The following is a 14,005-nucleotide window of genomic DNA, read 5'->3' on the forward strand; positions in this document are numbered from 1 at the left end:
GATGTGCACTCGCTTGATTCAAGTCTACACGTGTGGTCACACCATTGAGGGCGGTATGGCTTATTGCGCCAAAGTCCGCGCTGGACAGCAATGCTCAGGCATTAAGGACGCACCACAATATCAAGGGGTTTCCTGTGGGTGTAGTAAGCAAAGTTCACAGCACAGGTATTATCTCCATGGCTAACGTCTCATTTTCCGCAAAAGCTCATTAGAGTCATCACAGGAATGGCCGCCTTTAGCGATGGTAGTCCAAAAATAAAATAAAAAGATGAACCTCAATCCGACACATTATCTGGATCAGACTTCGAGCGAGCGATCGCATTATCACACGGTGTTTGGGCGTCGTAATTCAGCACTCATTGGCCCAGTGGTATTTTGGTTTTCGACTAAATGGTGTATGTCTTCTTCAGTTTCAGGTTTAAGTGGTGTGCGGGTTGAATTGCTCTCAGAGCATTGAGGAAAAGGCCAGGGTCGTGTCGACCAATTGTTTAGACTTTCTTTCTTTCTTTTTTTTTTTTTTTTCTGCTTGCAAATGTTCTTGAATCTTTAATATAGGCAAATTCCCCTATTACTGTCTCAATACTATCAGACTACTTCGTTGTTAGGTCCACCTGAGAGTCAAGCGCGGACAAGCGATCTTTCAAGTGCCCACATTAATTCACAACCACGAGGCACTACCACTCTTGGAGAAAACAGCGCAGTACCACCATCGATGTAACCCTACTCTACCTGGTCTCAAATAGTTCCTGCGCCGGTGTAAGGGCAGTATTCTGCGTCCAGAAAATGTTGGATTTAGCTCAATGCTAGGTACGTGGCACGGCTGTAAGTACAACGGCCCCATCCGCTGCACAAGAGGCATCCTCCCGTCGGCAACGCTAATATGGGGCAGCATCCCTCTGCACGCTCGAAGCGAGCATTGATCCCTTAGAGCAAATTTCACTACATACTGCGCCCCTCGAGTTTTCCTGGTGCAAAGGGTCTGATGATCTTTGATAGGTCTTCGTGGAGGTTGCAAGGGCAATGCTGCCCTCGCATGAAAAATGCCAGCCCAGAAGGCTGCGGGAACCAGGGTGCGCAGCTATAATTGATCATGTGATTGTGTTGTATCTTTCACTTTGGGGTGTACAGTAATGTCACTGTCGACATCATTCCGACCCCAATCGATTCTGTTTTACATGCCTTGCACATGGGCCTTATCTTTAGCAATTGATGAAGCTGTCGTCAAACAGCCACAGCCAAGCTTGACGGCATGCACCACTGCGGGCTTGTTCAGGATACACAGCATAACTGACAATGCCCACAAGCTACTGCAATCCACATTGTTTGACAGTATGGTACTTTGGAGGCGAAACACTTGCATTTACGCCCAGCCGCCCCCACACACCCGGCCGTAAACGAAGACCCCGCGCGGCCAACGCGACAATTCATCTCTATAACGAACCAATGGGCATCGTGTACTGAGTTACCGCGCCTCTTCCTACTTTGGAAATGCCACAACGATAGTTATAACAACTCGCCTACCCGCGACTATCTTATCCAATGGCGTCTAAATACGTTGGCCCATTCTGGCGACCCAGCAGCAGACACGACGACTCTGTTTGCCGTCGGCATCTCGGCGATCAAGCTTAATTGACGTGTGGCAGAGCAACACGATATGTTCCACGACAGAGCGGTCTTGTTCTGTAGGCAACCTTGTGCTCGTGGAACCCGGTCAGTCATGAAAACTTCTAGCCATTACTGCTCCACACACGAACACTGCGCAGCCATGTAATTCTTTTACCAGGGATAGGCCCGTGTCCGTGCATTCGTCTCCGGGAGCTTTCTGCCCGACGCGGGCTGGATACGTCAAATTCGGACGCAACATCCATCTGTCATGCTGCAATAGAGACCATCGGCAGCTGGTCACTAGCTCAGAGCTCTCTCGCATGCCATCTAACGCGAGGAACCAGTCTCTCCAAGCCTGCACCGCGCCGACAACTCGCCAGCTTTGGCACATGCACAAAAGCCGTCGCTCCACAAGAGACAACAACAGAATTTGCCGTGAAGCTTCACACGGAATTCCTAGCGTATTCCACCACCACTGACAAGATTTCACTTCATCTCACAATTGCACAGGGACTTTTGGACAGGTTAAGCTCGATTGTCGTTGCTCCGAAGCTATTCAATCTCCACATTATTTACGCTATCTAATACTATCTAGGTTAATATATCACCCCTGCGCCGGCGACCGGATGCACTTCCCCCATAAAATACTAATCACAAAGAAGAGATCGCGCATCGGCAAAGACCTGGGTTGCTTCGTTACATACTGTAGTTATTTGCGCCAACTTGGCATATATCCTTGTCTGGCGGTGATGTGCTCCATCCTACCCGCCAGGCGCTTAGGGCACATGGAGTGGATGGCCCGTTGGCACATACATCTAACCTCACATCGCGGCTCGAGACAAGGTTTCCAGCTTATTGATCGATGACGACTGTCCTGGATGATGCTCCAAGTTACCCTCATCATCGCCTGACGATATCCAGACCGAGACGACACGACTAGCGCTAAGTTAGCCTCGGACGTAACCGTCAGTCGTCCCTGGCCTAGAGTCACATCAACCTGAGATTTTCCCCTGTGGATGAGGATGTCTGAAGCGATACCCTAGCCTTGTGCTGTCGATTGGTGCTTTCAATTTCTACCGCTAGCGTGCAGTTCAAAGCGGCTGTCGAGAACTGTTTAGGAAGATGTTTGTCGCCTCGCGGGGTTTGTAGATCAGTTCGAGTCTGCAAAGAACTCCTATGTCATCGCGGCTATGCCGGTGTAACGTACTTCCATTGGCTAGATAGGGGGTAATATGCGGGCTGTTGGTTATAATCTAACTCAGCTCTGTACAATGTGGAACTAGACAGTTGCAATATCAGGTACGCTCTACGTTTACTCGAATCTACCAAGAGACTTTTTGCCGCGTCATTCACGAATTTTCGCAAGATCATTACTGCCGCAATCAAATTCTTATCATGTTCCAATATGGTCGAACCCTGAGCATATGACGTGATATTGATCCCCGAGACGATCTCACTTCCAACTTCGGTCTTTGAAGGGGGTGTACAACCAGTCAATAAAGAAACCTGGACCCTGGCTTGTAACGACCACCAGCGGTTGTATCGTGGATATTTCCCTCGTCCAAACCTGGAAATGTCGACTGACTTCCCAGGTATCAAGTTGGATGAGGGCCCAGTATTTATTGGCAGCCGCGGGAATACATGGAATCTGAAATATATGAGAAGCCTTGGAGCGCATTTTTAAACGAATAAAGCTATCGTTTGTTCTCACCTACCTAACAATGAGGGCATTACAAATTGCGTGGTAACCAAAATGTGGCCCGATATTTCACATCACAGTGACAGGGCCGAATGCTGAATTCAGGCTAGGCCCTTGCTATAAACCTCGTCGCCAGTGCTCCAGGCACCTGCTTGGCAAAGATGTGCCTGACGGATGTGCCCTGCTAAGCAAGCTACGGTTGAGATTCCGTTATGATGCCGCAAGGGTACCGCGGTCTCATAGCCCCTGTGACAAAGCACAGGCCATTTCCCACGCAAACCCCAGCTCAAGTACTCGCCGGTTCGAACCTTGTCTGGTTCTGAGGAGAATTGCCAGGATAAAACGCGAGATTAGTTCTCATTTCTCTCAAGCACGATAACGGGCACTGTCATGATTTGGTAAGATGGGCTTTCGAGTAAGTAAACATGCAGACAACTCACTCTCGGCTTGGAATGAGTCCTCGATCGGCTGTACCCCTGGAGATTAATGGTGATCATATCAGCGCCTCAAACGCACTGGCCAGAGTTTATCGAGCCATTCACATATATCCTTGCCACGGAATCTGAAGAGGGGGCCCTAAGTGTGCAAACTAAACTACATACGTAGCGTAGGTAGAATCATGACCTCGGTGTCTGCAAAGGATGCAGTTGAAGATGGTCACACTTGCGTTTAGGATGCATCGAACCTCGTTGACAGGCTTCTAAATCATTCACTCACAGATTCTGGTAGCACCAAGGACTTATATCACAATTGTTAGATAATCTGCTGGATCCACAACCAAATTGGAACCAAGCTGGATGTAACCTGTAGAGGCGCGTCCTCCAAATCACCATTTCTACATCACTCCTCCAGCGCATACCTAATAATGATAACTTAAGATAGCTGCCAGTTATGGATGTACGAAAGCCCACTACATTGGCAGTGGATTCTCCATTCCGTACCCACTACCATTTCTTGAGAGTAGTTTCTCAAGGACAATATTTGGCTGCATACCCAACGATATTAGGCTACAGTGTCCGACCGAAGCTTGCACCAAGTCATCACCACTATGACAAAGACGGCTCTACTTCAGTTGTCAATCTTCTCACGAGATATTGAAACTGGAATTTGGTTTGATTACTGAGTCCCTAGTATGTTGACGGTACCGGGGGATTGGCCGGATTTCCTTCCTTTATGTGTTTATGAGTGAGGAAATGTTCTGGTGTTCAGGATATAATACATATTTTAGAGCCGGGAGTATGTATGCCGGAGGACCGACTAACCATCAAGATAATGAGATGTGAGTCCGTTTCATAGCTCGAGAAACCAGTAGTGTGACTAGTAGCCTCGGCCTTCCGACGTTGATGGAAAGCCTATCACAAATATTTGTTTTCGCAATATGGTAAGCAGAATGAGATTTTGCACTAGCCCTATATTCGAACAGACCCTTGATTGTGTACAACTCTCTGTCAGACACTGCTTTCCATGACCGGACTTGCTGGCAAAAAAAGAAAGAAAAAAGGTACCTATCTAGATTGAGCCCTGCTCAATAGCGCAAGCACCAACGGCGATTTGGTGGCGTACCCTTGCTACTTTGGACACTCCAATGAAAAGACATATGGGCGCGCAGCATCTTCTACTGGCCACAATGACTGACCCGCAAGACTTTCCTGGTATATGGTACTTTAGGAGGCATTCCTTATTCATACGAATCAATCTAAACAATATGTGTTTTACCACATGGATTTGTCAAATTCCCATCTGCATTAAATCGGCCGACGCACAACCCCTCTTGGCTGACTGCGAACCAACAGCTCGGCGAGGAACCTTCCACTGAAGTCACTCTTCTAATGTTCTTCACTTCTATTCAACGAGCCGGACCTTCGCGGGCCGCAGTTATTAGCGAAACTAGTGGGCTGTTGGAGCACAAATCGTGTAGACAGGTCAAGTAAGGAGTACGATGTATCCTCTGGAGCGTGTTGGGGATTGGGTGTTTTCATCCAGTCATGTGTGGCACAGTTGTTCTTCTCGGGCCAACAGCATTGCCACATTGGGTAAAACCTTGTCATTGCGGGATGTCCTAACAAGTTTGGTTTCTGAGATGCTTGAGTCGTGCTCTAGCCTGAATCTTTTTTATTTTTCCCCCCTCTCGACGAAAAAAGGCTGAATCAGAGACTCGAAAACATGCAGGTCCATACGAACAAATCGTCCAACATTGTTAGCCGCCCAGATGTGTGACACCTGCAAGACTATAACCCCTCAAATGCAGAAATATAACCGAAGTTATACTGCCGCGAATCATGCTGCCGAATAGAGACAAGTTACTCACACCACCCTCCCTCGCAATCACACAGGATCCCGTCGGCAACAGCACACCATTAAGAACACCACATCCGATAGGGTGCTTACCACATAGATAGCGGAGGCTCACATGCCGCATCAGTACCCCTCGACGAACCAGTTGTCTATCCTCCACTTGAGGCACATGTGCCAGTCGTCACATGAGGAAAAATAGCTGCCCGATTTGTCCATACGCTCCTCAACATGCAGACATTGGCATGCAGACAAAAAGCTACAGGCGAGGTACTTCTTTCGAATTTTCTACCTTCTCCTGCGAGCTCTTGCCTGGAAAAGGATACTCTAGAACCACTTCCTTGTTGCGTCTAATATATTACGTCCAAGGGGGTTCTTAAGGATACCGGAGTGTCCCAAGACCACTAGTTACTGAAACAGTGTCGCAAGAGCCGTTTGCCAACAGTGGTTCTGGCCCCCGCAAGACGTCACTCGAGTAACTCTTATAATTCTTCAACTAGGCCGGTCGTGAGACCAGAACTGCATATGCAAGGCGCCACACCGTTGGAATATCCAGAACTTTATTCTTTGGGGACAATCATTAAAGAAATACCCATTTGTCATTGATGCCTAGCTCAGAGAGACTGGAGTTGGCCACAACACTGCTTCAGTGCCCAAACATACTAAATCTACCGACCGGTAGGCACATGAGTACGAAGCTCAGTCAAACATAGAAATGTTCTCAAGGGAACGGCAAGATCGTCTGATATGCCTGATATCCCCCTTTCTGTGACGACGCACAACTTTAGAATGTGTTTAGGTATCACCCATGTGACGGCTGTCTCTCAGCGAGGTCTTCTGACCAATCTTGAAAGTTCTGGAACCCACCTCGTTTGTTCACCTGGGCATGTGGCCGATATTATTGCTAGGTGTCAACCCTCTGCCATGTGCTTTCCTACAGCATAGTGCGGAAACAACTAACTTAGTTTTCGTTGCCCTTGTTGCCCTCTTTGCCCGGATGATCGTGAATGGTACTTTACTTGAAACCCCACTTGTACACGACATCTGTAAAACTGTCATTCCTATCTTAACGTTAAGGTGGCGGGAGAGAAGTCTCTCAAGTGCTTGATAGAGTTCAGTCAAAACGAGCTTCAATGTCATGTTGTATCCACTGCTTACCTACTCCTACAATACGTGAAATCCGCCTGCATGGCCAACTAACTCGAAAGCACAGCAGCCAACCCATACCCGCCCGACAAGTGGAACACACCTCGTCTACCAAGAAGCCTGTTGACGAAGTTATGTTTCGTAACTGCAACTAGTAGAATGTCCAACTGGGTCAGCTTCTCGGCCTTTTAGGAAATGCAGAGCAACGTACATATCTGAATCACTGACCTAAGGATATCTGTTTGATGAAAAAGCGAGAGATCTGCTTGCCACATACAACCCATGCCGCGGCTTCCGAGAATCGTCTTTGTGCCAAGTCAGACAATTCCATCTGATTGCTTCTAACACATACTTGCACGTTGAGGGCAGCCTCTGCTTCAATAGACCTTGACAGTCAAAGTTCTACCTTCGCACTGCCAATCATTGTCCCCCATCCCCAAAGTACGCATAGCAGCAAAGGGAAGCACAGGGCCAGGGGTCCTACCCACTCCAAGTATTTCAAAGCGCGACCACCTAAGCTTATGAACAAAGGTTCCTATGACCTGTGAAAGTTGTTCGGTCGATCAGAACGCGACCCTCTTGAGATTACGTTGATGTGGTCAGCTGGGGGTTCACCAGATGTGTGGTACAAGTTTTACGAGCAGTCATACCACATAACGACCACAGGTGATATTTGCGCCGCAAATTGGTCAATCGCAGCTCTTTGTTTCAGTGCTTGTACATACGACACGAGCTTACAGGGAACACGCATGGTGCTGGGTTATATGCAATTCGCTAATCAACCTGGGGTTTTTGCTGTTGGCTCTGTTTCTCAAGTTGACTATCTGCATCCTCCATCGCAGCTGTTCATTTCTGTGAATGCAATCTTATCTTCTCATCGTTCTGTCGAACATCCTGTCCACTCTCCCCTCGTTTGCTCCTGTTACACAAACTAGAAGCCGGGCCAGCCAATGACAGAAACGAAGACCTTTCCTTCTAGTGTACAAACGCAAGTGCTTTCTCGCTTTTTTTTGTTGTTGCTCAGAACCAACCATCCAATAGTTTTTCTCTGATTCTCAGCCTCGTTTGTCTCTATGCTGATATAAAGAATCGCAATGCTGCTTCGCAAGAGACGAAAGAGAAGCAATCGATGAGAAGTGATTACGGCAGAGAAACCAGAAGACAAACTAATAGTGACGGGAAATAGTCAAATATGAAACCCAAAACTCCTGATGTGCAATATTATTCAATGCCAGTAGGCACACATGGTGTAACATGCTGAAGAAAGACTGATCTTAGTCATTCTTGGGGGATGTAGGTGAGCTACGAGCAGTTAGCAATGATCCATCAAGTGAGGCACACATCTAGAGTATGAGACTTACTACTTCGGGCTGGTGCTGCCGCCAGGGGCAGGAGTCTTAGGGGACCACTTAGGCGACGAAGGTGAATAGCCAGGGCTCGTGGGAGACTGGCTATTGTACTGAGGACTCGTCGGTGAGTAGTTATGCGCAGGCGAAGTAGGAGAATAGTTGGGCGAAGCCGGGCTGTACGATGGGGAGACGGCCAAGTTCGGAGATGTCGGACTGTAGTTGGGGCTCGAAGGCGAATAAGAGGGCGAGGCAGCTGCAGGCGACGTAGGAGAGTAATGTCGTGGAGACGATGGAGACGTTGGCGAGTAGCTGGGCGAAGTTGGGCTGTAGCTCGGGCTGGTGGGACTTGTACCTGAGAACCCAGGGGAGGAAGGCGAGAACGATGGCGACGACGGACTGAACTGCGGGGAGCTGGCAAAGCGAGCGCCGCCCATCATTGGAGAAGTCGGAGAATAACCAGCAGCCGGCGATGTGGGCGAATAGCTGAATGGAGACGTTGCCGAACTGCCGAAAGGACTGGTAGCACCGGGGCTGCGCGATCCGTAAGGGCTCGCGCCGCCGAAGCCACCGTACTCCGAGAACCCTCCGCGAGCAGGAGAGTCGGAGCCGGCAATGGGCGAAAACTGACCAGCCATGCCCATGGAGGGTGAGGTGAAGCCCATGAGAGTGGAGTCGCTGATGGGCGATCGCATGTCGTAAGGGGTAGAGGCACCCTCCATTTGTCCAGCTTTACCTGCGATACCCGGCATGAGACCCATGCGAGAGTTGTCAGAGATGACAGTATCCAACATCTTAGGATCAAGCATGACGTCGAAGTGACCAGTACCCATGGGAGCCAACTGGCCGAGCATAACGTTTTCGGAGATACCGCGGCAGTCGTCCATTTCGCCAGATGCGGCGGCCTCGAGCAGAATCTCGACAGTTTCCTCGAAGGAACATCTCATGAGAGCACCCGTGTCGGCTCTGTTGATACCATGACGGGTAACAGCAGCAATGCTGCCACGGTAGCACATAACATCGACAAGCAGAGCAAGATGACGCTCGTTGACATAAGAACCATCGAAAGCAAGCACACGTCTCAACTCGTTTAATAGAGCACCTCGAGCGGCCTCAATACCAAAAACTTCGACCGTCTGCCAAAGATCGTTGGAGATGGTGCGAGTGGCATCGACACCTTCAACAGCCAAAACCTCTCGTAGGGCAGTACCTTGAGTATCGAGATACCATTCCTCACAGAGAGGGTCGTCCTTTTTCTGAATAAGTGCACCTTGCTTATCGATGGCTGGTCTCGGAGCTTGGTTGAGGAAAGCCTTCTCAATGCCCTTGACACCACGAAGAGTAAGCGTGTTGAGCAAATGCTCGCCCAATTTCTTGAGCATGACATCCTCTTCGATCTCGTCATCTGCCATCTTGGCATCAGGAATATTACGGATACGAATGACTTGCTCATCCGCATTGTTATCACTGACGATGACGGCCAGATCTCGGGGATACTCCTCCTTAAGGCGTGCAGCTACATCATCGACGGTCAAGTTTTTATCCAGCATCTTTTGGCGATCAAGCGTAATACGAAGCAGCCAGCGCGACTGCGCCTCAAGATTCTCGCGACTCTCATCGTAGACTACGAAGTACGAATCGACGAAATCGGCATCATCGGGAATGATGGTTGACTGAATGTCCGGATCATAGTAAATCTCGATCTTCTCAGTCACAGCGCGAAGATTTGTGTGCTCTACCGTGCTTCGCAAACGCTTCGCGAGTGCCTGGTTCTGGCCACCTTCCTTCAAGTACACCATCATGGAAGGCGTCTTGATGTCTTTGGCAACGTTGAGAATTTCCTTGAGACGAGGCACACCGAGAGTGACATTCTTCGACGAGACACCAGTGAAATGGAAAGTATTGAGGGTCATCTGAGTGGCAGGCTCACCGATGGACTGCGCAGCCAGGACACCAACCATCTCACCGGGGTGAACCAAAGCCCGCGCCCACTGGCTTTCTAGCTCACCCATTATGTGGTTGAAAGCGTTTTTGCTAAGTCTGTGGTGCATGGCCAGTTGCTTGAAAGACAACTTTGATCGCAACAGGGCCTTGAAGAACAAACTTGAGTTCAAGTCGGCTTCCTTCGAAATTGGGTCGGATCCTTGAACTACCACCATCCTATTGAGAAGATCTCTTACCACCGGAATGACTTCTCTGGGGTTTAGACTGCTTCGCTTTGAATCGTCCACCTTGAGGAACTTCTTTGTAGACTCAATCAAACGGGTGATGTTGAGAGGCAGCTGGATGGCATCTTCCAGCTTCTCGGCCTTGAGCTTGAAGTCGCGTAGGAGATCGCGATCTTTGGAGATAGCTTCGAATTCCTGATCGAGAAGCTCCTGGACTTCGGCGTCGCCGATCATTGTGCTGTTAGCACTCTCGATGGCCTCGATGATAGCGCTGCCGCCTTCCATGACATCGATCTTGTAGCGTTTTTCAAAATCGACAGTACGCAACGCCCAATGGTCCATAAACTGCTTCTCCACGATCATGGCGTCAACGCCATCCTCACCGTAGACGAACTGGATAATATCACCGAGAGAGTTCCGCACGGTGCCGTCGTATCGGGCACTGACGTCTTCGAGAGCCTTGACCAGTCGTCGCTGAATGTAACCAGTTTCGGCCGTCTTGACAGCAGTATCAATCAAACCCTCACGACCAGCCATAGCGTGGAAGAAGAACTCGGAAGGGGTCAAACCACGAAGATATGAGTTCTCGATGAAGCCACGAGCCTCAGGCGAGTAATCATCTTTGGTGAAGTGAGGCAACGTACGGTACTTGAAACCGAAAGGAATACGTTTACCCTCGACGATCTGCTGACCGACCAAAGCAGACATTTGCGAGATGTTGATAGACGAACCCTTGGAACCAGAGTCGGCCATAAGCTTGGCATTATTGATGTCCTTCAAACTTTTCTGCGTCGAAGTACCAGCCTTGTCACGGGCGGCGTTCAGCGCAGCGGAGACTTTGCTCTCGAAAGTTTCACGAACGTTCATACCAGGCAAAGCCTCAAGCTCGTTGGCTGTGGCCTGTGCGGTGAGATCGGCCACAATGGCCTTCTGGTTATCAATGTGGGCTTGCACCGTCTCAATGGTGGCCGCGTCAGGAATGGTGTCACCAATACCAATACTGTGACCTACATGCAGGAGCCAGTAATTGACGACACGTTGACACCCATTAAGAAAAGCCATCGCGCCCTCAGGACCAAGCTCGTTGTAACACAAGTGGACGACACCACCTGCTGCTGCACCGACGATCTTCTTGGCAGGAAGCCCAAAGAGGAGTTCGCCCGACTGAATGCAGATACCCTCGTCATCGATTGGGTTCCAGGCTGAGCCACCACCTGGCTTGTTATACATGCTAACCTCAGGGGGTAGGATCATGCTGACGATCTGCTTGCCAGTCCAGCGGGGTCTAGGCTTGAGAATAGCAGGCTCAGGAATGACGCCATCCCAGTTGGGTACCCAAAGCATGATATTCATGACCAACTCTTTCTCGATAAAGACATCGCGACGGGACATCTTGTACACACCGGCCAGGGTATCTTGAACAATACCCATCAAAGGACCGTTTCGCTGGGGAGAGACAATGTTGATGGGAACCAAGCATAGCTCCTTGACCTCAGCACGTGTCTCTTCGGTTTGCGGAACGTGCAAGTTCATCTCATCACCATCGAAATCAGCGTTGTAAGGGGAGGTGACGGAGAGGTTGAGTCGGAACGTCGAGTAGGGCATGACTCTGACTTGATGACCCATCATGGATTCCTTGTGGAGAGACGGTTGACGGTTGAAGATAATATAGTCACCGGTACGTAGATGCCTCTCGACCTTCCAACCCCACTCCAACACGATGTCTTGCCTGTTCTTGTGATGCTTCAAGTCGATACGAGATCCATCTGATCTGATGATGTATTTGGCACCAGGGTGCTCGGTAGGTCCGTTGCGTACACATGCAGTCAGTTGCTCCTGGTTGTACATGGTGACGGTTTCGGGGTAGGTAAGAGTCCTAGCAATGCTCCGAGGGACGCCGACTTCGTGCAGGGACAGGTTGGCATCACCGGTGATGACGGTACGGGCGGAGAAATCAACACGCTTTCCCATCAAGTTGCCACGAAGACGACCTTCTTTGCCCTTGAGACGTGCTCGGATGGACTTGACAGGACGTCCACTCTTCTGCAAAGCCTGAGGCTGGCCAGCAATATCGTTGTCCATAAGCGTGGCAACGTGGTATTGCAGAAGTTGTTCGAACTCGGCGGCGATGTGAGCAGGAGATCCCTCCTGGATAGCTTGGCGAACATTGCCGTTGGCACGAATGATATCACCAAGCTTATATGTCAAATCGTCCTCATTTCGCATTCCAGTGCCGGTACCGTCCATGGAAATACTGGGTCGGACAGGCGGGGGCGGGACAGGAAGGACTGTGATGATCATCCACTCGGGTCTGGCGTAGTCGGTGTTGAGACCCATGTCGATAAGATCCTCGTCAGAAATACGCTTCAAGATGTTGAGGGCCATCTCAGGGGTGAGGAGACGCTTGTCCTTGACTTTGTTACCATCTTCGTCTTTGTTCTCAAACATGGCCCAAAGCTGCAGGGCAGTCTGTCGGATCTTGGGCTGGCTGTTGCCACAACCTCCATGGCTGTGCTTGTTGGACGGCTTGCTGCCGGGATCGTATTCCTCGTCCTCCTTAGGGACCTCGTTAGAGCACGTATTCTTGTCCTTGCACACATCCCAGACCTGCTGAAACCTCTTTTTCTTGTCACGGGTATTGGCAGCTGCGTGGAATTCTGGGTTGCTCTAAAAAGTCAAGACGTGTCAGCATCAGGAGATTCGGCGGCCAAGGCAGCATTGAGGCAATACTAACTCTGTCTTCCAGGACTTTACTACAGTTGTGGCAGACGGTTTCAAGGATCTTCTTGATCTTCTTGATAAAGCCGGGGTGGTAGACAGGTTTAGCTAGCTCTATGTGTCCAAAGTGACCCGGGCATTCGTTCATGCTCTGCTGGCAAGTCGCGCACTTGAACTGACGATCGACTGAGCCCAGGCGGGGATCGTTGAGACCGTTGACCCGTGGCTTGGTGCGGGACTCGTCCATGGTCTCTGGGTACATGATGTGAGCGACACTCATGTTCTTGATCTCTTCGGGCGAGAGGAGACCGAACTGGATCTCCTGCACCGTCTTGAGCGGCGCATCGGAGTGCGCAAAAGTGAGATTCGCCATGGTGGTATCCCGGGTGGCAACTGCCGATTATCTATGAAGCTCGAAAGATGCTTAGAAATACGCTGCCGGACCAAACGAATGGCGGGCAGATGCGAGTCGATGAATCTCGTTGGGGGCGATGAAGGAACGGCGATGAAGTATCACGATCCGCCGCGGAGGAAGATGCGAAGCGATGTGATGTGACCGTGATCGAATCGTAAGGAAATCGTAAAATCGTGACGCGGCCGAGGAAAGAACAATCGAGTCGCAGAAAACCGAGTAGATACCCAGATTACGGCAAACTCGGTGAGCAATTAGTTCCCGGCAACCGAGCTCTGCTGGAGAGTCGGTGCGTGGCGTGACGAGACGTGACGGCAAAAGGAAGGAATGCAGAGTGGTGGTTGCTGAAGAGAAAGGTGCAGCGCCGATCCAGAGGCCAAAGGCCTGAAGGCAACTGTTCACTTGAGCTACTCCAGAATGGCGCGCGCAACCGCTACCGTGTCGCAGTCGCTGGGATCGAATAATGCGGGTGGGCTCGAGGTTCTGCACGATGTCGGATTGTCGCAATCGATGGTGGGCGCGATATCCGACGCGCGTTGTGATGACTCGGATGGAGATGATGTTGGGGAGAGGCGTTGCAGCTCCTTACTCTGCTCGTCCGAAGGGCAAGAATTCTTTC

At 50.2% G+C, this 14,005-nt stretch overlaps 3 protein-coding genes across 3 annotated transcripts; 2 read left to right on the forward strand and 1 right to left on the reverse strand.

Annotated features, from left to right (window-relative positions):
* Window positions 1-1,124: 1,124 nt before the first annotated feature.
* Window positions 1,125-1,451, forward strand: BKA67DRAFT_556216 (uncharacterized protein). The gene has a single exon (XM_046102146.1). The coding sequence runs from the start codon at window positions 1,131-1,133 to the stop codon at window positions 1,392-1,394; it is 264 nt and encodes an 87-aa protein (XP_045961978.1). The 5' UTR covers window positions 1,125-1,130; the 3' UTR covers window positions 1,395-1,451.
* Window positions 1,452-1,453: 2 nt separating this feature from the next.
* On the forward strand, window positions 1,454-2,765 carry BKA67DRAFT_197000 (uncharacterized protein). The gene is made up of 3 exons (XM_046095394.1): window positions 1,454-1,682; window positions 1,784-2,129; window positions 2,201-2,765. The coding sequence occupies exons 1-3, from the start codon at window positions 1,655-1,657 to the stop codon at window positions 2,469-2,471; spliced, it is 645 nt and encodes a 214-aa protein (XP_045961979.1). The 5' UTR covers window positions 1,454-1,654; the 3' UTR covers window positions 2,472-2,765.
* A 5,251-nt stretch (window positions 2,766-8,016) lies between these two features.
* On the reverse strand, window positions 8,017-13,347 carry BKA67DRAFT_532938 (DNA-directed RNA polymerase II largest subunit; the record flags this gene model as incomplete). The annotated part of the gene is made up of 3 exons (XM_046099621.1): window positions 8,017-8,044; window positions 8,104-12,923; window positions 12,991-13,347. The coding sequence occupies 3 exons, from the start codon at window positions 13,345-13,347 to the stop codon at window positions 8,017-8,019; spliced, it is 5,205 nt and encodes a 1,734-aa protein (XP_045961980.1).
* Between the last annotated feature and the right edge of the window lie 658 nt (window positions 13,348-14,005).

This window comes from Truncatella angustata, assembly GCF_020726525.1.
Source record: "Truncatella angustata strain MPI-SDFR-AT-0073 chromosome Unknown BKA67scaffold_2, whole genome shotgun sequence".
Classification (NCBI taxonomy): Eukaryota; Fungi; Ascomycota; class Sordariomycetes; order Amphisphaeriales; family Sporocadaceae; genus Truncatella; species Truncatella angustata.

Excerpts from the sequence above, each read along its gene's own strand:
- BKA67DRAFT_197000 (XM_046095394.1), top strand. The coding sequence starts at position 1,655 with ATGTTCCACGACAGAGCGGTCTTGTTCT. Across the intron at positions 1,683-1,783 it reads CGACAGAGCGGTCTTGTTCT|GGATAGGCCCGTGTCCGTGC; the intron begins GTAGGCAACCTT and ends TTCTTTTACCAG. Across the intron at positions 2,130-2,200 it reads GCACAGGGACTTTTGGACAG|GTTAATATATCACCCCTGCG; the intron begins GTTAAGCTCGAT and ends AATACTATCTAG.
- BKA67DRAFT_556216 (XM_046102146.1), top strand. The coding sequence starts at position 1,131 with ATGTCACTGTCGACATCATTCCGACCCCAATCGATTCTGTTTTACATG.